This window comes from Puma concolor, chromosome D1, assembly GCF_028749965.1.
Source record: "Puma concolor isolate L17-30 chromosome D1, mPumCon1.1.hap2, whole genome shotgun sequence".
NCBI lineage: Eukaryota > Metazoa > Chordata > Mammalia > Carnivora > Felidae > Puma > Puma concolor.
The window spans coordinates 2,741,237-2,764,003 of NC_141676.1; the positions used below are offsets into that span (position 1 = coordinate 2,741,237).

At 61.0% G+C, this 22,767-nt stretch overlaps 1 protein-coding gene across 8 annotated transcripts in view; it reads left to right on the forward strand.

Annotated features, from left to right (window-relative positions):
- Positions 1 to 22,767, forward strand: part of SHANK2 (SH3 and multiple ankyrin repeat domains 2) — a 497,644-nt gene that overhangs the window by 324,008 nt on the left and 150,869 nt on the right. For 6 of the 8 annotated variants that reach the window (XM_086676620.1, XM_086676615.1, XM_086676616.1 and 3 more), the window contains one exon: positions 22,616 to 22,698. In XM_086676620.1, coding sequence (XP_086532746.1) covers positions 22,616 to 22,698 — 83 coding nt within the window. Of the gene's footprint in view, positions 1 to 22,199; positions 22,699 to 22,767 lie in introns of those variants that run through there. The other 2 variants (XM_086676622.1, XM_086676619.1) reach the window with 1 other exon arrangement.

The window sequence follows — 22,767 nt, forward strand, 5'->3', positions numbered from 1 at the left end:
TAGACATTAAGTGTTCTCTGGCTTCACCACACCACTGTCCCCAGCGCTGTCATGATGTAAAGCGACCGACTTGGGGACTTCCGACCTTGCTAGTGTCCCCAGACTAGGGGACAGGGCATGTTCTTTTGGCTGGAGATAGGCTCAGACCCTCTAAAACCACAGGGGGGTCCGCAAGTGGGAGGAGCCTCCTGGGGACCCAGGCTCAGAAGCCCCTGCATAGGGAGCCCTTGACCTCCTGTGTTGGGGCTCTTTACTGGAGCTGCTGAGCCTAGCCAGGGGAGGCATCCCAGGACCACCTGGCCCTAGGGCAGAAGCCGAAATTCTCAGAGAACTCTCCCTCTCATTTCACCCTTTTTGGTGGGACTGGGCAGGAAGCCGTGGCACCTTTTTTCTGGACTGAGCGGCCCCTGTTGGGAGGCTGGGAGCAGAGTCCCTCCGCACAAGGGAGGTTCCTGGCTCAGAGCACCCTCGGGCCACATTTAGTACATTTCCAGGTGGCGAGTGGGTGTGTGGGTGGGGGGAGCGCAGGCGGATGGGTGGGGACGGTGGTGAAACAGCAGAGGAGGCGGAAGGAGGCTGGCATGCCGGGCACACCTCCAGGTTGGGACTGGCCGAGCCCCTGAGTAGCCCTCGGGCCTTCCTGGTCCTGCCCCCAGAGCTGCACACCGGCCTGCCGTCTCCCCAAACGCCCAAGCCACTCGGCACCAGAGGACAGGGTTTTCAGGGCTCCGTGAAGTTCTCCATGATGCCAGCTGCCAGAAGCAACCTCTGCCCCTGTGCCCCCCGCGCTGTGTCTGGCATCTGTTGTTCCCTGGTCGGTAGCCTTTGCCAGTGTCCACGTGTGAATACTCCCCCCAGGCTGATTTCAGGCTGCTAACATGAGCCACTGCAGAGCTGGGCAGAGAAGACCCGAGCCAGCCCCAGCCCCCCAGCCCCCCAGCCCCCCAGGCCAAATGTGTGTCTCCTTGCCTTCTCCGGCCCCACAGCCCTGGCTCAGACTCCGAATGGGGCCAGTCCTCATGTACTAGGTCTTAAGTGTACTAGTCTGAAGTCCTAGGGACCAGCTTTGAGCCTGATGAGGCTCAGGCCTGTGGGTTCAGATGCCAGGGTCCCAGTCCCAGTTCTGACACTAGCTCCCTGCACGGGCCTCAGTTTCCCCACCTGTAAAATGGCTATATCACCCCCCCCCCCCACACCCAGGCTGGTTACAGAATTCTAAATATTCTGCTTGAAACCGCCATAACCACCGGCCTCGGGTCACTTGTGAATGAACATGTTTTCTACAGAACCGCAGACCCTGAAATTCAGGGTTCAGGCCCAAGCTGCCAGTGGGGCGCCAGGCCAAGGGGGTGCTGTTCCAGGAGAAGAGGGCGAGGCCAGTTCAGAAGTGTTCCCAAGGCTGTGTCTGGCGGTCAGTAGGCTCTCAGGAGGTGCTCGTGCTGATTCCCCACCTCTGGCCAAAGACCTGGTCTTCTGAGCCCCCTCCTCTAGGAAGCAGGAATGCCTTTGGTGCCTGACTTGGGAGAAGCCAGAGGGACAAGCGAGAAGATCCTGGTCCAACTCGAGGTTACCTGGTCCAAGGGGGAGGCTGGGAGGTGGCTGTGTCTTTACAACCTTGCACTCCTTGCCTCCCTGTGTCTGTCTTGTGCAAGATAGAATGGAGCTGACTCCAGCCTGTCTCCTCTTCCCCGGCATCTTTCATGGGGCCTGGCAGGTGCTCAACGTTCAGAGATGCAGAGTTGAGGGAGTCCTGAGTGGGAGGACTGGATGGATGGATGGATGGATGGATGGATAGATGGGTGGATAGATGACGGACAGATGGATAGATGGGTGGATAGTTGATGGACAGATGGATGGATAGATAGATGGGTGGATAGATGACGGACAGGTGGGTGGATGGATAGATGGGTGGATAGATGACGGACAGGTGGGTGGACGGATAGATGGGTGGATAGATGACGGACAGGTGGGTGGATGGATAGATGGGTGGATAGATGACGGACAGGTGGGTGGATGGATAGATGGGTGGATAGATGTCGGACTGGTGGATGGATGGATAGATGGGTGGATAGATGAACTAATGGGTAGATGGGTGGATGGATGTTTGCTTGAATGAGTGGGTAGGTAGGCGAGTGGATGGAGGGAGGGAAGGAGGGAGGGAGGGAGGGAGGGAGGGAGGGAGGAGGAAAGGCCAGCGCTCTGGCCTCGTGTGGATCGTAGGCATTTCCAAAGCAGACACAGCCAGCATTAGATGCCAGCCATGGGCCTCTCCCGGTGGCCGATCAGCCCCAAGGGCCATCAGCCCTGCTCGCCCGTCCTCCTGGTTGCGTCTCCCCCACCCCTGCAGCCAGGGCCATCTTCAGGGGCTTCCCGCATTCCTCCCTGGACTGGGCTCAGCCCTCTGACTCATCTCCTGGCCGCCAGCAGCTCTGTCCCCTCCGGGTCCACCCACCCAAGTGGCATTTCTGAAATATGGATTTCTCACGCTCCCAACCTACACTGGACACAGTGCAGTTCAGGCCTTTATGTGTGGGTACGAGCCCCCACTCACCCCCGCCTTCCGGTTGTGCTGTCGCTGTGGTCACGCCCCGGTGCCCTTGTCCATGCTGGGTCTGCTTGCTGGCACGTTCCATCACCGCACTCACCCCTGCCCCGGCCCCTGTCCCGCACCGTCCTCCACGGCTGCCCAGAGCGCTTCCCAGGCCTGGGCTCTCCCGCTCGAGAGGTGGGCGAGCAGCCTCCTTGCCTTGACCTCAGGCTCCTCATCTGCACAGGGGGCGCAGTGACAGCACATCTGTGATCGCTGCCCACGAAGCACTCGTCGGGGCCCTGTGCATAGTAGGCCCTCAGGGGCGGCTTTCTCCTTCTACCCGGCTCTCACCCTCGGTTTCTACATCACAGGGGGCCAATGTGGGCCGCGTCCAAGTCCTCTGTCCCCTGACCAGTCCCGTGGCTCCTGGGTGGCCTCTGCCTGAGCCCCTCCCCCAACACGGGGGCCAACACATTGAGCACCTACTACGTGCAAAGCACTGTCCAGGCGTTCTGGCTTCTGGACCTCACACTTCCTGGGAGGTGACTGTCATCTCCATCCACAGAGGGGGAAACTGAGGCCTGGAACCGTGCGTGCTCAGTAAGTCCTTCCACACACTGTTCCCGGCACCTGTCTTCATCCCAGTCCTTCGAGCCGGGGAGCGCTTGCGCCCCCCGCTTCACAGATGAGAAACTGTACGCAGAGGGGAGGGGTGGGGTCTGAACCCGGGCCGGGCCGTATCGGTCCCGGTCTTCCTGGGATTCAGGGGACTTTCCTAATTTAGAGGCATATGACGACCATTTTTTATATATTATGTTCAGCGAGGGCCCGACCTTCCTGTGCCTCTTCGGGAATAATTCCACTGGGAAGTGCTTACCCCACAGGTGTGGGCTCTCCTCGTGGGGTGGTTAGAATGTTTTGGAACTGAGCAGAGGCGGAGCGCACTAAATGCCACTGAAGTGTTGGCTTGAAAATGGTTAATTTCATGTTATGTCAATTGCATGTCGATTTTTTTGAAAAAGCAAAGAACCCACCTTCCCCAAAGGTCTGTGTGGTGTAAGGAGGAGGCAGGCAGCTGGGCAGAGAGGGCCAGGGCTACGTGCAATGGCACAGCAGGGAGGGCACGGCTGCCACTCCTGCCCGGACAGGAGGGAATGCCGGGCACCCGTCCCAGCCCCCAGGGGACACAGCCTGTCCAGGCTTCAGTGGGGTGTGGCTTGGGAGCACCGCCTTGGGAGCTGGTCACAGTAGCCCCAGACTCCGGGACGCCCTCCTGGGTGGCTGCCAGCTAGCACGCGGGGCTCTGTGCTCCTCGGGGCACGTGCCGATTGCAGACTCCGCTAGTCAAGGTCAAGGTGGAGGCTGGCACGATGGCTGGGAGCCGGGCATGGCAGATGGTGCCATCACATCCCCGGTGCCTGGTGTGCAGTCGGCCCGTGGAGGAGGGGCGAGCAGGGGCTGGGGGACGAGCGACGGGGAGGAGCTGGGCTGGGCAGAGCTCTGTTCTGGAACGGGGCCCTGCAGGCAGGGGAAGTGAGCTCTGAAGGTTGGCGGAGGGCTTCCGCAGCCAGGATCCCGCTGGGGGTCGGGAGCTTTTCCCGCCCTGCGTTTTAGAAGCGTGGCCTCTTTCTGCACATGAGTCACCCTTCTGCCAAGCACCTGGGTCCCTCGCGTGGAAAGGGGGGGAGCCCCGTAACAGCACCACCTCGGGGCATGGCCAGGATTGAGGTCAGGGGTCTGAGTTGTGTACTGAGGGAGGTTTGGGGTCCGTGGCCTCGTCTTTCCGAAACACCACAGGGACCCTAGGGGACGGTCCTTCCCGCTTCTGCCGGCTTCTGGGACCCCAGGCGTCCCCGGGCTGTGGCCCTGTCCCTCTTGTCTTCTCTGCCTCCGTGGTCACACGGCCACCCCTCTTCTGTTTACACGGTCTCCCTCTCTCTTGTAAGGACAGCCGGGACGGCATTTAGGGCCCACCTGGATCATCCGAGATAATCTCCCTGTCTCGGGACCTGTAACTTAATCACATCTGCAAAGACCCCCCCCCCCCCCCCACCTTTTTGCCACCTAGGCTGACATTCATGGGTTCCGGGGTGTCTTTGGGGGCCGTTATCCAGCCGACATACACGTCAGTCTCTTAGAACAGAGATCCTGCACACCTCACACACGTTTTCTGAGGGCAAGTGCCGTCCACACACCTCCCTCTTGGCACCTGTGTCCCCCTGTGCGGGGGCCTCTGCGGCCTCCTCCTGCCGTCCCGGGACACCTCTTGGCGCCCTCGAGGGTGTCTTCCCATCACATGGGGCCCTGCAGCCACCGTTGCTGGGCCAAATCCTCTCGCCCATCTGCCCCTGGAGAGTTTACACTGACCCGGGGCTGTTGAGCTCTCACTTCCCGTTCGTGCCACATGGTAGAGCATCTTACCTCACGGGGGGCAATGCCTGCCACGTCCCACGCGTGCTCCCCATACATTGCAGCCCAAGCGAGCCCAGAACCTGCGTTTATAAATCCGGGTGACGTCTGGCCGTCAGCACCTGCACCCTGCACCCTGCAGAGCCCTGTGCGTGCAAACCTCCAGAGGGGGTTTCTGTCCTAAAGCCAGGAGCCCGGACGCACAGACCGAGAAAGGGTGGGTTTTCTCAGACGGGCACGCGTCCCCCTCGTCCTGGCCCCACCCTGGGTCCCTGTGTTAGGGACCGCTTCTTACATCAAAGAGGACCACATAGGCGGGAAACAGAAAGATCCGGGAAGCCCCTTTTCTACTCCAAGTGAAGAACTCTCCCCGCAGAGAGGCGCGGGGGGACCGCGGTGGGAGCCCGAGAATCGTAGCCCAGCGGTGCCCAGACGGCGCCACGGGCAGGTCCAGCCCCAGTGAGGTCGGGGCGGGCGTGCGGGTGAGCCCCTCGAGGCCCTCGCGGAGATGATTGCCCGGGGGTCGGAGTTTCCTGTTTGCCTAGTTTCTGCGCCTGGAACCTGCTAGACTCTAACCTTTGCAGGATGGGGCTCTCACCGGCCCTTGTCCGGATTTGTCAGCACTGCGTGTGTGCTCTGGGTTGGCCTTATGCAGAGTTTTTCCTGAACCCTCCTCGACCGCGAACCTGAAACTCAGAGAAACGCCCCGTGCCAAAGCCGTTTATTGGTGCTTTCCGGGGTCGAGTTTGCTGCGAGGGGAGGCCCCCACGAGGAGGGGCCGGTGCCAGCTCCAGTGGAGGGAAAGACCAGAAGGCCCCCAAGCAGCCGATGGCACCACCCAGGTCCCTTGCCCCTCAGGGCACCTGCGCCCCCAGCGTGTCGGCAGGAAGTTGCGTGTGGGCTCCTCACTGACCAGGCTTCGCTCCTGCAAGGCCGGGAGAAGGCGTGAACGTTTCCGCCGCGGTGCCTGTCTGCTCGTTCTGCGGTACCCATGCCAACGGGCTCCTCCGCCCTGAGCATCGCCACCGGGGCAGTGCCTGGGATGTGATGAGTCACCCCGTCATCAGCGAGGTTTGATGAAAACACCCCCAACCTGCGTTAGAAGCCTGGTCTGTCTCGCTGTGTCTCGGGGGACGGGGGGTGGGCTTCGGGGGTGTGGTGGCCACGTACCGCCCCCCCAAGAGACGCCTACATCTAATCCTGGGATGTGAACATGTCAGATGCCCAAGGGGATTTAAGCTCGCCCAGGGGACCCTGCAGGGAATCGGCTGACTCCAAGATTGGAAAATGACCCCGGCGTATCCGGTGGGCCCAATGTGATCTCAGGGGTCCTCGTTAGGATGAAGGAGGGTGGGAAGCAGAGGGAGAGGAGTCCTGATGAAGGACCAGAGATCAGAGTGATAGAGGAGGGGCCCCGGGGCCGCCTCCAGAAGCTGTGAAGGGCAAAGGCCGCAGGTGCTCCCTGGAGCTGCCCCACAAGAGGCCGCTGACCTCCATGTGCTGCGGGAGCCAGCGGGCTCATGGGGGGTTGCACAGACCGTTTGTGAGCATTCCACACACTGGACGGGCGGTGTGCATCAGTGTCAGCCTTGAGTGTATGTATCACCCCCGAGACCGGAGCGCCAGCCCACTGCACAGATGGAGAAGCTGAGGCCGCGGGAGTTCCGTTCGCCTGCCCCTCCCGCCGGCCTGCTGGGGGAGCCGGCCAGGGCACGCCACGTTGCTGCCCATCCCGGGAGCCTCTGAAGACCCGGAGGAACTCTCATGGCCGTGGTCCGTGGTCCTCTGTGGACAGGGCCCTCAGGGACACGCGTCCGGCCCGGCACCTTCAGGGATTTGTACAGACGGGGCTCAGGGGCCTGGCGTTTGCCTCCGGCGCCCGGGATCCTGTCCGTGCTGCCTGTGCGGGTACAGAGCTGTGGTTCCGCCACGTAAGCCCTGCCGAGTGTCCGGGCTGCCCTGCAGATGGGCACACACTGGGCGGCTTAGACCACACGGTTCCGGAGGCCGCAAGTCCTAAGTCAAGGCGTCGCTGGGCCGCACTCCTTCTGGAGGCTCTGGAGGAGGATCTTTCCTGCTTTGTGCGGCTTCTGGGGCCCCGATGTCCCCCGGGCTGTGGCCGCTTCCCCTCCAGCCTCTGCCTCTGTCTTCTCCTCCCGCCTGTCTCTCCTCTTCTGTCTCTTACAAGGACAGCAGTCACTGGATTTAGGGTCCCCCACATCCAGGACGCTCTGTCCCTAGTCCTCACCTTAACTGCATCTGAGAGACCCTACTCCCAGTAAGTCACATTCCGCGTTTGGGGTGAACGTGCATTTTGGGGGGACGCTGTCCGGCCACCGCACCCCCTACATGTGTACCTTCCCTCAGGCACCCGAGCGCCCAGATCCGCACCCGGGACCGAGACCGGCCTACCACTCCGGCTTGAGCCGCCTGCCCCTTCGCCTGAGGGCCTCCAGCTAAGGCCTGAATCGCAGCGCTGCAGCGGGGGGGGGGGGCCGTGCACCCGCCCCCGAGACAGAACACACACCCTGGGCCCCGTGGATGTGGAAACGGATCTCGTGCGTGCTGGCGGACGGGAGTCCAGGGCCTGAGGGAGGGGCACCTGTTCCGCTCTGCACAAGGTGCCGAGGATACACGGCCAGCGGGACAGATGGCACCGGGCGTCCTGAGGCTTCCGGTCCTGTTGGGGGTGGGGGGTGCGGCTCCAGGACGTGTAGGCCAATGGGCATGAGATTTCAGCCGGTCATTGATGCCATGGGATGGACAGAACAGGCTAACGGCAGGGGGCGGTGGCTGGAACAGGCAGGGAGGCATTTCGGGGGCGGGGGTGGGGGGCAACATCCCATCCTGACTCCCTCTCTGCTCCAGGAGTAAGGCTCTGGTCCCACCTGTCTCCAGGCACAAGGGTCCGTTGTATGAGTTTGTGGAAACACAGGAGGTGGGGCTCAGATCTCCAAGCCCGCTGGGCGTGGGGCTGCCCCGGACAGTGCACGTTTCAAAGGAGGATGCTGCGGGCCCGGGGAGGAGCCCCGGGTCCCCCCTCCGTGGGCCAAGGGCAGGCCCACCCTGTGCTCAGAGAGGACCTGGCCCCATGTGGGCAAGAGCAGGGCTCCGCAGTCAGGCTACCTCGACGGGATGCCCAGCTCTGCCCCACGTTGGCTGTGTGACCTTCAGCTAGTCCCTGAACCTCTCTGAGCCATAGCTGCCTCTGTAAAGCGGGGGAGAAAACAGTGCCTCCCTCCTAAGTTTGTTACGTGAGAGACAGGATGGCTGTGGGGGCTGCACACGGTGCCTGGCATGTTGTGAACACAGGACCGTTGTGGCCGTTGGTGCTGTTTGTGTGACCCACATTCGCGTGGTCCAGTCCGTGCCGTTCTTGTTAGTAATGGGGTGGGGGGGGGCGGTGGGAGGGAAGGAGGGAGGGAGGGTCTAGTGAGTATATTTCCGCAGGGACCTGTTTTGGTAAAGTCAGACGTCCTAAGGTGCTCTGATTTGAGGAGAGTCAGTGTTTTGGAGTTTGGGGCAGACGGGGAGGAAGTAGAAAGCAGCAGTGAGGCAGGAGGGGAGGGAGAGAAGACAGATACGGACACAGCCCGGCCTTGTAGACAGGCGTCTGGAGCCAGCGGTTGGGCAGGGGTCTGTTCGGGGCGGACTGGAAACCAGCTCTCGCCAGATGCCGTGGAAAGCGGCCCCGTGGCAAGGAGCAGATGGAGCGGGATGTCCCGCACAGAACAGGGACGCACAGCCGGAGACACGTGTCTCCGCTCCAAGACGCTGTCTTCCTCAGGCAGAGGCTCGCGGGCAGAAGCGAGTGTGAGCGACAGCGGCGTATCGGGGACAGTTCGGGGCTCTTGCCTCCAGGAGCAGCTCGAGAGCGTGTGGGCGTCTCCGCAGCTCAGAGGAGCCTGACGTGTGAGCCCTGCGTGTGCCAGCCCCGGAGGCCGGAGGGCACGTGGGGCTGGATCGGAGCAAGGCCAAGCGTCCTGGGAGTCCCGGAGGAGAGGGAAGGCTCGGGGGCAGCTCCCCAGCTCAGCTCGACGGGCTCTACCGCAGACACCTTCCGTTTCCGTCGCTTTTCCCGAACGGAAGCCCCATCTGTTGACGAGCTTCGCCACGGAGGCTGCGGGGTGCAGGGGAAGGTACAGAGTCCTGGGCCTGCCGTCAGCTTGGCCGGGGGCAGGCCTGGGCCCTCGGCTTTCCCTTCTGTCGGTCCAGGGGGCTGGTGCACACCAGGGTGAGGCCGCCATCTGTCCAACAACCGCCACCCGTTACCTCGGCTGGAGCTTTGGCGTCTCCGGCCCACCGCACTTAGGGGTGGCTGGGGTGCTCGGGAGTCCTCGCCAAGGTTAACGGCACAGCGGTCTCGGCTAAGGTCAAGGAAACCCCCTGTATCGAGCGCCCGCTTTCCGAACTGCATCAGTTTGAGACGAGGGGCTATAATCAAAGCCTCCGGGAAAGGTCGTGTGGGGCCTCGGGTCTGTGTCACCAGGGCTCCTGAGTCCTCGCTGCTCATGAGCAGTCCTCGGAGAAGAAGGCGTCTGGATGGATCTTTCCCGGCCCGGATCAGGGCTTGAAGGCTGCTCGATTTATCGGAAAGTCTTAGCGTCTGGGTTCTGGGCATTTGCTCTAATCTTGTCACTTATGGTCAAGCTCTCCGCCCTCCCTGCTCCAGCCTCCAGATGTCCGTGAGGAAGCTTCTGGTTGCAGATAACAGAAACCCACTCACAGTGGCTGAGACGTCAGCCGCAAGCCCGAAGGAGGGTGCCTCCAGGGTCACCTCTCCAAACCCTTTGGCCTTTCCTTCAGGGTTGCACGATGGTGGCCGCAGCTCCAAGTATCATGTCCTCAGAGCACATCCCAAGCAAGGATTTAGGGGAAGGAAAGGCACTAGGAAACCCCCCTCTAAATCTTTCCTGCAAGTAAGATCTTTCCCAGAGGGCCCTGGACTCTCACCCTCGGGTCTCACGGACCAGAACTGTGTCCTGTGACCCATCCATAACTGCAGAGGAGGCTGAGAAGGCACGGCTCTGACTTTCTCTGCTCCTGTGGCGGGAAGTGACTGGGGCAGTGCCGCGGGCTGGGCGCGTGAGAGGGACAGGGCTCTCCCAGAAGTGGTGGCTGCTGAAGGGGCTTCGATGAGTGGATAGGAGTTTGGCACGGAGCCAGCAGGCAGATCGTGCTCCGGGTGGAATCGGAGGTATGAGCACACGAGCAGCACCCCCTCTCTGTGCCGAGGAGACCCTCTCCTTGGGCAGACGGCCCATGAGCTGAAATGGGACCTGGAGAAACGTGGCACACACCCAAGTAAGCATGCTGCCTCAGTGGTAGGACATCCACGCAGATGTTCCTGCACCAGTTTTTGGACGCGGGGCCCCCTTAGCTCTGCCTCCACTCATAAGGAGAGGTGAGTTTCTTTGTGCCTCGGGAAGGATTCTCTGTACGATCTTTCCGAATCTTTCTAGGGCATCTCATAGATGACCTCGTTTCTAAAAAGGGTTTTTTTTTTTCCTTGGGTCTTTTCTGAGGCTCACATGATGTGTCAAACCAGGCACCTGTGTACCGTAGTGTAAGTATCGCTTGTGTAGGAGGATTAACACTCTTCTTAACGTTTGTGTTAATGCGGTTACACGTGAGGTATCCCGAGGCGCTCACATACAGGTATGGTTCTGTCGATTCAAGTGTCTCCAGAACGTTGAGAACATGGCTTTAGAACCTATGGCCTAAGGACCAAAGCTGGCCCTCTGCCTCTTTGTGTAAATAAAGTTTTATTGGAACACAGCCCCGCCCACTCATTTACATAGCGTCATGGCTGCCTTTGAGCCACAAGTAGCAGAGTGGGTAGCTGCCCCCGGGACCACACCGTCTGCAAAGCTTGAAATACTTACTCTCCGGCCCTTTACAGGAAGAGTTTGATAACGTCTGATGTAGAATGTTTGCAGAGCCCCTTTCAAAGGACTTGTCCAGGTGTTCTGCATGAAAACGTATCTACGTCATACTTGGAGCAACTTTTAGAGCTGCCCCTGTGGTGAAGGCAACCTCATAGAAGCATTAGTACTCGGAACAGAAACAAGATACTCCGTGGGAAGAGGCTAGTGGTCTAGGACAGTAGCGATGGCCGGACCCTACCCTCCAGCTGGGGCCTGGCCTGGGTTTCTCATGACCTCTCACCTTAGAGATCAGTGCCATCCGGTTGGCCAGGTGGGCCCTGTGGGGTCTCTGGGTGAGCCCCCAAGCCCCTCACCCAACCCACATTCAGCTCCCTCTCCAAAGCCAGGGTCACCGGGTGATGCTCGCGTTTGGTCCAGTTCCCACGAAAGGACACGGATTCCGGTGTTCATAGCTGTGGACAACGTCCACTGCTCCCCAGAGGGACTTGGGAACTGGTCTGCCCCAAAGCCCACGCACTGCGATCCTTCTGGGCGAGTTTCGAGACCGACAGATGGGGCAGGCCTGGACTCTCGCTTTAATCGCTGCAGGAAGAAAAGTCACCAACAGCCCCTTCCTGCATTCCTAGCAAAATGTCAGGCCGTTGTACCGTTCCGCTGATTTTTTGGTCTTTTTAAACAATATGCGGTTCAGGGTCAAAGGCAAAGGTTTACCCGCTGGACCTCCTCTGTGCCCTCCTGAGGGTAGTGATGGGAGAGGGGAACCAGCACCTCCTGGTTGGCCCAGGTGCAGCCTGGTTTTAAAACCCAGAAGCGCCCCGTGTCCCGGGCAGACCAGAGCACTGGGTCACCCCATCTGCATCGCGACTGTACGTGGGAGTCCCGGTTTAGGCTTCATTCTGAATCAGTAAGCACCAATTAAGTACTTATTGGAATATTCTGATTTTCCACTTCACAGACACAAAGACCCAAGCCCAGGGTGGGTGAGGGTCCTGTCCAAGGTCCCACGGCCAGCTCTTGCTGGAGCCCAGACTAGGAAGTGGCCCTGCTCCAGCTAAGAGGTCCAGGCAGGACCAGGCCCTGCTCTGGCGGCATTCGCATGCTAGTGGGAGAGTCAGACAGTAAATAAATGAGCAGACAAATTATAATTTCAAATACAGTGAGTGACAAGAGGAAAATACAGCCGAGGGAAAGGCTGAAAATCAGGACGTGGAGGGCATCTCCTGCAGTGGGAAGGGCCGCCCTGCAGAGGTGAGCTCAGGGACCTAAACAATGGCCGCAGTCTGGCTCATGCAGACCCAGAGCAGCATCCCAGGGAGAGCCCAGGCAGTACAAGGGCACTGTGGCAGATGAGGTCGGCCTGCTGGAGGAAGAGAAGACCCAGCATGGCTGGAACGGGGAGAATTAGGAAATGGGGCATGGGTCGGATCAGGAAAGGTCTTAGCCATGGTGGGGAATTTGGGTTTTCATCCCCCACTCTGATGGGAAGCTGTTGCAGCATTTTGAGTGGCGGACGTGATCTGATTTAACATTTTTATCATAAAAGAGTGAATTCGGGAGAGACTCAGCAGCAAGCTTTTGTGGTCCTCAGCTGAAAAGCGACGGGGTCTCAGAAAAGGGGGAGGTCGTGGACAGATGTGCAGATGCCAGCTCTGTCTCGGCACTCCCGCTGATGGCACTTGCAGGCAGGTTGGGGAGAAAACAGAGCGTGTCAGGAGGACGCCGTGCGCTGGGGCTGGCACCTCAGTGCCCCGCATCCCCTTGGCATGAGCATCAGCTCTTTTGTCCTCCATTCCTGGAGCCGAGATCGCCCTTTCCCAGGGCGCTGTGGGGGCCCCTCCGCAAGGCTGAGCTCCCTGCTCCACCAGGGAAGGCAGGGCTGCAGCGCGCATGCGGGCACCCCCGGGGCCCCCGCTTGGAAAGCAGAGTGGGGTGTCGGGGGCGTCCCTCCCTCGTGGGCCTCCTGCCCTGCTCCTGTGTGCTTACGGCTCCGCTGTTGCGACTCGTCTGCGTGTGAGACCGCACGGACACGTCCTCCTGGTTTTGTGACCCGTGGGTGTGTCCTACGGGACATAGATGCGTGTTCAGGATGTACCGTCACAAGGGAGGAAGCCCAGGGGCACCTGCCCGCACCCTTGTGATGCTCCGAGGCCGCGGCGCACATCTGTGTTTCGTAGGGGAGGAGGTTTGGTGACGCTGGGGTCCCCAGCCGGGCCTTTCGGGGACCGAGGCGGCCGCTTTCCCTTCCAGACCACACTTCCTTTCCTCCCCGTGGGGAATGATGACCGCCTCCCGGTGCGTTGAACGCATCTCGGCCGTGTCTTTCTCTTCTCCCCCAGCCGCTGTTGGCAGGTAACACGCCCGGTAGCACTTAGGAGATGCTTTGGGGTGATTTATTACAAAGTAACGAGACGATTTAATTTGAAGCAACTTCTTTGCACATTATTGCTTCTATTAGGAAAACTTGCGTTGCTTATCGTGTTAGCGCCGAGGAGGAACACCAGGCAGGGCGCGTTCATAATTGCCGATCTGAGAAACGGTTCCTCCTCTGAGAGCGCGTCTCTGCTGAGTGGGCGTGCCAGCTCCATGGGGACAGAGCCCATGTCCTCACGGGCGCAACGTGAAATGACGCTACCTCCCTGCCCGTGGGGCGAGAGGGGCGCTCCGGCGCCGGGAGCCGCGTCATTTGTGAATGGAAAGCCCACATTCATAACTTCCTGCGGGTGACGCAAGACCAGCCTGGTGCAGCCTGCCTCTCAGAACACCAAGACGGCCCAAACGCGGGGCTCCGTTTCCCCCCGGGAATTACGGCAGCCTCCTGCTTGTGTGGGGCGGGGGGCCAGAGGGCAACACCCAGTCCCAGCGGACCAGGAAGCAGGATGCAGGATGCTGGGAGCGGCCGTGTGTGTGGACAAGGGCTGAGAGCCACCAGCTCAGTGGCAAGTGACAGATGACTCGGGGAACCGCCCCCCCCCGCCCCCCGCTTGCTCGCAGTTGCCAGGCCTTCCCAAGGATGAGGCCCGGCCTTGCCCCTGCCCGCCCGCAGAGCGGCCCTCTGTGCCTCCCTACAGCCAGCACCGCCACAGAGCTCTGGGCCGCCTGCCCACGCCTGGCATCTCTGCCCAGCTGGGACACCTGTTGAGGCCACCGGCGCCCCGCTCAGAGGAGCTGACAGGCTCTCTGTCTCGCCTCATCTTTCCTGACTGGCAGAGCCCGGGAATTTCTAGGACAGCCACTGTCATTCCTGGTCCCTGGAGGTCCCTCTTTCTAATAGTGTCCCAGTTCCCGCCTGCATCAGGCTGTCACCAAAACGCGTTCACCAGAGGAGTGACCGTCGTGAGGCTTTTCTCAGGCTTCCGCCCTGCTGCTCTGGAGAGGGCGGGGCCCCACAACCACTCCTTGGATAAATGCACCAGCCTCCCTTACGGGAGTCCTCCCGGGTCCCCCCAGGCACCGCCGCCCCAGCGGCCCCAGCCCAGACCCGCCACCCATACACGCGGCCCGTGCTCCATGGACCTCGCCAGGGAGGAGCTCTGAAATGACGTGGGAATCCTGCCTTTGAACCCACGTGCCTGCGAGCAGCTCCACGCGGTAATTCCCCCGGGGCTTCTGCAGCTCCTTGGCTGCAAACCCAAAAATTCTTTCAAAGTGAGAAAACCTGACTTGCGTGTGGTGTTTGCACGAAATGGTGTGTTTGTGGATATGAAATTTAACCAGAAATGAGGTTGACCTCACGTTGGATTTCAGAGACACCCGATGAAGCGTGGACCGACTTGCATGTGGCTGTTTGCTCGCTAGATTTCACGGCCTGTGGATTCAGTGCTAGGTCACAAGCGTGTTGGTGGGACCCCACAAAGCTCTGAGGCCACCGGGGGCCGGGTTGAGGGGCCTGATTGCTGAAATGTCCCTGCTGCCCCCCACCCCGCATCACTGCACCCCGCCTTCTGCAACCCCAAAGGGGGTCAACCCAGCTGACTCAGGGCACCTCCCCGTGTCTGTGTGCGCCCGCCCCCGCCAACTCTGGGCACGGAGTCCTCCCGTGTGGGCGCCTCGCCCAACATCCGGGTCCTCCACGGGCCCAGGCGTCTTTATGACTCGCTCGCCACTTCAGCTTCACGCTGGTGGCTCGGGACAGTTGTCACCAGCGGCAGCAGACGTTGGTGCGTGGCTTGTTTCCACGGAAACATGGTTGCTGGACAAAGTTCCCACCACGTGCGCAAGTCACCCGTGGGTCATTCCAGCGAGATTCAGGCCTGGCCACAGAGGGCTAGTGCAAGAAGGTGGGGAATCGTTGTGCTCTGTGGTCTTCTGTGGTCCCCTTCTTGGGAAGAGCAGGGGCTGTCCTGCGCCCGGCTGAGGCTGTTTCACTGCCTGTCACCACCCGGCTGTGTCCCCTGGCCACCCACGGCCCTGTGTGACCGGCCCCTCCTGCCTTGGTGTGCCTCAGAACCTTTATCTTGTGGTTCCACCGCCTCCTGGAATGTTGTCCCCCCCCCCCCCCGGCCTCCTGACCCATTCACTCACGCTCAGGCATCGCCCCTCCCCCCCGTAGGAAGCCCCCCCGGCCACCTTCTGGTTGTCATTACACTGTATCCTGCATGCTACTGTGACTTTGGATACCTGTCTTCCTGCTCACCTGGGGTAAGAGTATCCCGAGGCGTCCGTCCCAAATGACCGTGGGCTAGGGGCTTCAAGCAACGGAAACGTCCTCTCCCCAACTCTGGAGGCCGGAAGTCCGAGCCCAAGGCCTCTGCAGGGCTGTGTCCCTCCAAGGGCTCGGGGGGAGGATCCTCCCCCACCCCTTCTGGCTTCTAGTGTCCACCATCCATCCTTGGCACCCTTGGGCTGTGGCCGCGTCCCCTCCCATCTCTGCCCCTGTCTGGCGGGCTTCACCTGGCTTCTGGCCCCAGGTGCCTCTAAGCCCCAAATCTCCCTCTATTTCCTTTATGAGGACGAACCGTTGGTTTTAGGGCCCTCCCTCACCCAGACTGATCTCTTCTTGAGATCTTCAGACGCATCTTGCAAAGACCCTGTTTCCAAATAGGGGCGCCTGCCCGGGTCCCCAGAGTTAGGACTTGAGCGTATTTTCCGAGGGGCTGCCACTCAACCTGTGCCACCTGACACTCCGCAAGGGCCACACGGGGCCTGTCTGTCCTCTGCAAAGGGGCAAGTATCCAGCCCATCCCTGGCACTTACCGGGTGTTCAGCGAGTTCGGGCTGCACTGACCAACTAATGCACGCAGCTGAGCCTCTGGTCCCCGCTGCTTCTGAGCTCCAGCCCTACCCCAAAACCCGGCCCCAGAGGAGCAGGGAGGAAGTGTAGCTATCTGACGTGAGGTCTGTCCTAGCCCAGATCCTGAGAGCTGTGGGTGAAGCCATCTGGTCTACCCCAAGCGTCCTCGTGTTTGAAATCACCCGCCCCGATCCTTCCCGTGAGGGACAGGGCAGACAGAGCTGCCCCAGGGCCCCGCATGGTCGCGCGTGTTGGCCACCTCAGGCCTGGTGCCCTGTGGCTCTACATTTACACCCCTGCGGGATCGGGCACCACTGCCAAGGGACCTCGTGCAGGACTGACAAACCCAAATGCCAACGGTCATCGCTGGCACCTGCTACCTCCCAGAGCAAGTAAAGTGTGGTCTTCCCTGTAAGCCCACTGTGGGGCCCGCTGGGAGAATGTGGACCTCGGGCCACGGTTACAAGCCTCCTGGAGCCTGCGCACCTGCGGTCTTGCGAGGCAGACATCAGGAGGGGCGAGGGGACCCTGGGGCCCACTGTGTGGCCGGCCCTGATTTCCCACGATCCCCTTGTCTCACTCCAAGTATATTCGGTGAACCCTTTACTGTGGTGTGTGGTGGGACTGTTGGGTGAATGAGAACATGGAAACCTTTAGTGGTCTCTATGGTATGGCTCCCCAGAGAGTTTCGACATGGCGTTGTCTCCCAGTGCTGACGTGGTTCGATATGGATACCTCTAACGTTCTCCAAGGCAGCCAATGGCCTGTATTCCATCTTTATATGAACTAGAAAAAGTTGCCTGCCCCTTCCTCAAGGCACTTTACGGGCATCTGAGCCCAAATAGCCATAGTAAATATACGGTTCTAGGATGGCCGTCACGTAAATAGTATCCTGTATAGTTGCACTATGCACTACCTACACAACTGTACTTGGTGGGGCTAGATGTCTTCCGCAGCCCCTGCTGCAGGAAACTGGCAAAGAACGGTACATTTTGGGTTCATCGAAGTGCCTTCCCACACTGTTCAGAAAACACATTTGAAGACAGCGCAGCTAGATTATGTTGGTTTGTTTAGTCAATCGACACAGGTAGACTCTCACCAAGAACAGACGTTGTGGCGCTTAGGGAGATTCCGAGAGGAACCAAGCAGGGACGTGTGCTCCCAGGGAGCCCACAGTTGATGGGTCAGCGGGTGAGAAGGACCCTATCAAAGGCTTGGGCCAGAGGAGAGAATGTGTGACGTAGCCCCTCACTGGGAGGGTGTGGGATGGCTTCCGCCCGGTTCAGGGAGAGCTGTGTTCACCAGGGCTGGGGAGGGCGTGGCAGACAACAAGGCAGGGAGGCGTGACGGAGGCCCACGTGCGAGGACTTGGGTAAAATGCAAGTTTTAGGTTCAGGGAGTGAAAATGTGCAGGAAGGCTGGGCAGTGACTACGGACCCAGGCAGGGGCAGGTGCAAAGCAGGGGAGCGGTGTGACCGCTGGGGCTGGGCTGCTGGTTTCGCCAGACCCCGTCACCAGGGACCAGGTGGTGTCGGCCTCCGAGCGCGCACCAAGGTCCGCAGCGAGGAGCCCGCGTGGGCGCCAAGGCGGTGTCCCCCGTGAAGCCGGCTCCCAGTGCGTTTGGGATGCACCTGGAGAGCAGGGGTGCTGGCGTGCGGCAGGAGTGGCCAGGGGAGGCTGGGCGGCCTCTGGTTTCTGGGCTTCCGCGTCTCCATCCCGCGGCTTCCGGATATGGCCACGGCGGTCGTCCCCTGACAGTTTTCAGACCCATAAATCAGCAGAAGGAGCCCTCCGAGAGCGTCTCGTCTCCGGGAAGGTTCCTCCCTATGTCCTGGGGGTGGGACTGCCCCGTCTGATTCGTGGGGGGTAGAGGGGGTGCTGCATGGCTGTGCCATCCGGACGAAACTAGACGTGAGCTTCCTTTCAAGGGAACAACTCCTTCATTCGCAGTTCCCGGGGGGGTTTCATGGTTTGCTACAAAGACTCCATACCTCTAACGGCCTGCCTGGGTCTCCCCTGCCGGGGCCCAGCCGGCTGCAAGCAGTCGGCTGACCTCCTACCCTCTGGGCACAACCCGGGACCCAGGGATCGCCCTGGATGGAGGCTCCTTCCCCCGAGACCCTTCACCACCAGCACCGACACCGAGCTCGACCCCCGCCTTGTGCTCACACCCGATCTGCTGTCTCCCACAGACGCAGCGGGGTGCGTGGCCCTTTGCCGGGTGCTGTGGGCATCTGGAGCGATGCCGCCCAGGACCCATGCCACCCAGGACCCACGTCTCCTGGGGGATTCGGCAAGAGAGGACAGTTTCCCTGTCCTGGGGCCTTGTCTCACCCGCTGCTCCAAGTGCCTACAAGTCGGGTATATTGCTGCCACTTTGCAGGCGGGGAAACTGAGGCTCTGAGTAGCTAAGCTGGTAAAGGCCCATCTGGGGCTCAGTACAAGTAAGACAGGGTCATGATGGGCGGGGGCCGGGGGCTATTTAGATCCTGAAGCGAAGCAGGAAAGAAGTGACGGGCAGTCCTTCTCCGTATCAGAGACGAAGGAGTTTGGGGCTTGCTCGGGACGTACGTAGCTACGAGTCTGGGGACAAGACGGGGACGTGTGAGGCAGAAAGTTCTTCAGTGGTGAGGGATCATTGAGAGGTCTCAGAGGGGCTCTGTCATTAGCCCGGGAGCGGTCCCTGCAGGGGAAGAAGCGGTTGGCCCCTGCAAACAGTGACCCTACTCGGGACGGTTGCCGTTATTAACATGTGCTGCGTGCCTGGGCTGCGCTGGGACGTTGCATTAACTCCTCCTTGGCCCACGTGGGGTGTATTGTGCTTAGTCCCATTTCGCAGAGCAGGACACTGAGGCTGCGAAGGTCAGAGTGACCTTGGGTCAGAGCACAGCTGGGATTTGAGCTGAGCTCCCTGTGATGCCAGCACTGCCCCTGAGAAGCTCCCCAGAGTGGGGGTCAGGTGGGAGGACATGTACAGTCGTCCATGAGACGCACAAAGCCAGAGGCAGGTTTGGGTAGCGTCGGCTCCTGCGGGCAGAGGTGGCCCACAGTGGGACCACCGCCTGGAGTGCGAGACAGATGCACCTTGGAGCGGGGCAGAGGTGGGTGTGGGGGGCCACTTGTGTCCCAGGGGAGATCAGGGCTCGGGACCTGCAGGGCAGACACTGTATTTCTGGGGCTCCAGGGCGCCGCTTGCCTGAAGCTACTCATGCAGGGTGAAGGCAATGGCTCCAACCGGGGGCCCTTGTGAGCCTCTCCCTGGAGAAGAGGGATTCAGGACTTGCACCTGCCTGGCACCCGAAGGAGCCACCGGGCCAGCGCCCCCCACTCCCTTAAAGGAGTTGAGCGGGAAGAGGTGGGTGGGTCCGCAGCTGTGTTCTCCTTGGGGGAGGCTGGAGACAGGAAGGTGGCCGGGCCTGGCAGAGGGTCCGCCCGTCTCCGCCTGCCCCCAGCTCCTCCTGCCTCGACCCCTGCGGCTCCCCGGGGTCCTGGCCGACCGCCAGCCTGCTGCCGTTTCTGATGGCAGTTAAAGGGATGGCTCCCTGGGGCTCCCCTGTTCCACCGCACCGCCGTGGGGACTGCCCTTTCTGACCTCACGGTTACCCTGGGAGGCCCAGGGCTTGTTCTCGCCGCCTTATGACGTGAGGGGAAGGTTTAGAGGTTTAGAGAACTCCGCCCCCTACTAAGGGCCAGGCTGGCCGTGTGGCCCTGCCCATGGGCTCTCAGGGCCCTGGACTCCTGGCCCTGCTTCTGCCCTTTGCGATGGGCTTCAGTGGGCCGAGCCAGGGAGCTCATGGTCACGGCCAAGCTCCCAGAGCAGGGGCTCTCTGTCCCCAGCACAGGAGACAGAGCAGGAACACAGGGACACAGCCCCTCCTCGAGTTGTTAGACCACCCCAGACCAGTCATCCTGGATTGCATGGTGTCTCAGCTGTGAAAGTATGTGTCCCTGCTGTGCCAACCCTTTCTTGGAACTCAGGGTCACCCTGGCAAGTTCCACTGCATGCTTGTCCCGTGCAAGGGCAGGAGTGCGGGTGTGGGTCAGGACATGAGTGCATTCTCCGGCTGTGTCCCCAACCTCTCTGTGCATTCTCCGGCTGTGTCCCCCAACCTCTCTTTGCATTCTCCGGCTGTGTCCCCAACCTCTCTGTGCATTCTCCGGCTGTGTCCCCAACCTCTCTGTGCATTCTCCGGCTGTATCCCCAACCTCTCTTTGCATTCTCCGGCTGTGTCCCCAACCTCTCTGTGCATTCTCCGGCTGTGTCCCCCAACCTCTCTTTGCATTCTCTGGCTGTGTCCCCAGCCTCTCTGTGCATTCTCCGGCTGTGTCCCCAACCTCTCTGTGCGTGCTCCGGCTGTGTCCCCCAACCTCTCTGTGCATTCTCCGGCTGTGTCCCCCAACCTCTCTGTGCATTCTCCGGCTGTGTCCCCAACCTCTCTGTGCGTGCTCCGGCTGTGTCCCCCAACCTCTCTGTGCATTCTCCGGCTGTGTCCCCCAAACTCTCTGTGCATTCTCCGGCTGTGTCCCCAACCTCTCTGTGCATTCTCCGGCTGTGTCCCCCAACCTCTCTTTGCATTCTCCGGCTGTGTCCCCAACCTCTCTGTGCATTCTCCGGCTGTGTCCCCAACCTCTCTGTGCATTCTCCGGCTGTATCCCCAACCTCTCTTTGCATTCTCCGGCTGTGTCCCCAACCTCTCTGTGCATTCTCCGGCTGTGTCCCCCAACCTCTCTTTGCATTCTCCGGCTGTGTCCCCAGCCTCTCTGTGCATTCTCCGGCTGTATCCCCCAACCTCTCTGTGCATGCTCCGGCTGTGTCCCCAACCTCTCTTTGCATTCTCCGGCTGTGTCCCCAACCTCTCTGTGCATTCTCTGGCTGTGTCCCCAACCTCTCTGTGCATGCTCCGGCTGTGTCCCCAACCTCTCTTTGCATTCTCCGGCTGTGTCCCCAACCTCTCTGTGCGTGCTCCGGCTGTGTCCCCAACCTCTCTGTGCGTGCTCCGGCTGTGTCCCCAACCTCTCTGTGCGTGCTCCGGCTGTGTCCCCAACCTCTCTGTCCGTGCTCCGGCTGTGTCCCCCAACCTCTCTGGAATGCCTCTTCCTCGTCTGGATGACAGGAAGCTCTTGGCAGCCCGTCACTTGGTCCAAGCACCCCTGTCCCTTCTCCTCCCCGGGGCCACCCGGTCTGGGTTGGCTGTGCTGCTCCCAGATGGCTGCATGCTGGGGCCGCGTGCTTCCTGCCGGCTGTGAATCTACTGCTGGACAAAGCTGACCTTCAGTTGTCTGTGACTTCAAGCCTGTCAGCACACTGTTCCCAGTGCTTGCTGTCTGCGTCCCCCGGCCGCCCCCCTCCGAGACAGGGGCCAGCCGAATGCTTCAGGACCTCTGGCGCAGAGCCCTCCTGTGGCTGGCCCCTTAGGACCCTGGAGAAGGCCTCTCCACATTGCCTCCCGCCCCTCCTCCTTCCCTCCGCAGTGGCCTGGCCCTCCAGCTGCCGTCTTCCGGGGCAGCAGAGGGTCCCAGGGGCCATGCCTCCCCGGGGAGGCGGGGAGGGCCCCCGTTCAGCCCAGGCTGCGTGGCCTGCCAGGAAGTCCACTTCCGCCCTGCACCCCCGGGTGCCTCCAGGGCTGGACAGTCATGTGGCAGGGCGCCCTTACTGTAAACGATGGGAGCCTCGGACAGCTGAAGCAAAGTCGAAGCTTCTGGGTTTCTTTCCTTTAAAAAAAAAAAAAAAAAAAAGGCTGTGCCAAGAGGCGGGTGGTGTGGCTTTAGGTTGTCTCTCAGAGGGGGGAGCCCACGAGCCCCCCCTCGCCCCGTCCCCACGACCCATCACCCCCTGACGGAGGCCTTGCCGTAAGTGGCCTTGGTGTCGCTCGAGCGTCCTGCCTCCGGCCCCCACCCATCGGCAGCGCCCGGGCCGCCCCCTCCGCCAGCCTGCGCTTTCTCTGTGCGGGATGACTCCCGGCAGCCTTGCGGGCTCCTTGGTGATCGTGGGGACACCACATTCATTCGGACCGAGAGGGAGGGGCCGCTGCGTCTGGACGCCGGCTCGTGCGGGGAGCAAATAGAATTTGATTTTCAAACACCCCTTGAAGAAGAAGAGCTGCTTCCTCATTTGTCCGCCGGCTGATCCCAGCTGCACCCCGCCCCCCCGCCCCCCGAAGATGCGCCGGCCTGCGCGCCCCAGCCCAGCTGCCCTCGGTGCCTTCCGGCCACTTACTTTCTTTGCCTTTCGGCGCCGGGAGCCAGCCCGCGCTGCCGTGGCTCGGCGGCCTCCCCACCATGCCTGACTCCTTCCTCCCGCTCGCCCGGGCTCGGTGCTGCCTCTGCCCGCCCCCCCTCCGAGCCCCATTGTGCCGAGCCCGCCTATCCCGTTAGCCGGCCCCCCAGCTGCCCCCGCTCCTCCTGCGCTCTGTGCTGCTTACTCTCCTCCGTGCTGCCTGGATCCGGCGAGCTGGGTGATTAATTGGCTATGATGATGAGCGTCCCCGGCTCAGGATCAGCCACGGTGATGATGACGGGTTACAATAATGGTCGCTATCCCCGGAATTCTCTCTACAGTGACTGCATTATCGAGGAGAAGACAGTGGTCCTGCAGAAAAAAGACAATGAGGGCTTTGGATTTGTGCTGCGAGGGGCGAAAGGTAAGAGTGGCTGTCTCCAGCCCGGGTACATTCACATGTCGTGTGAGTGTGTGTGTGCGTGTGTGTGTG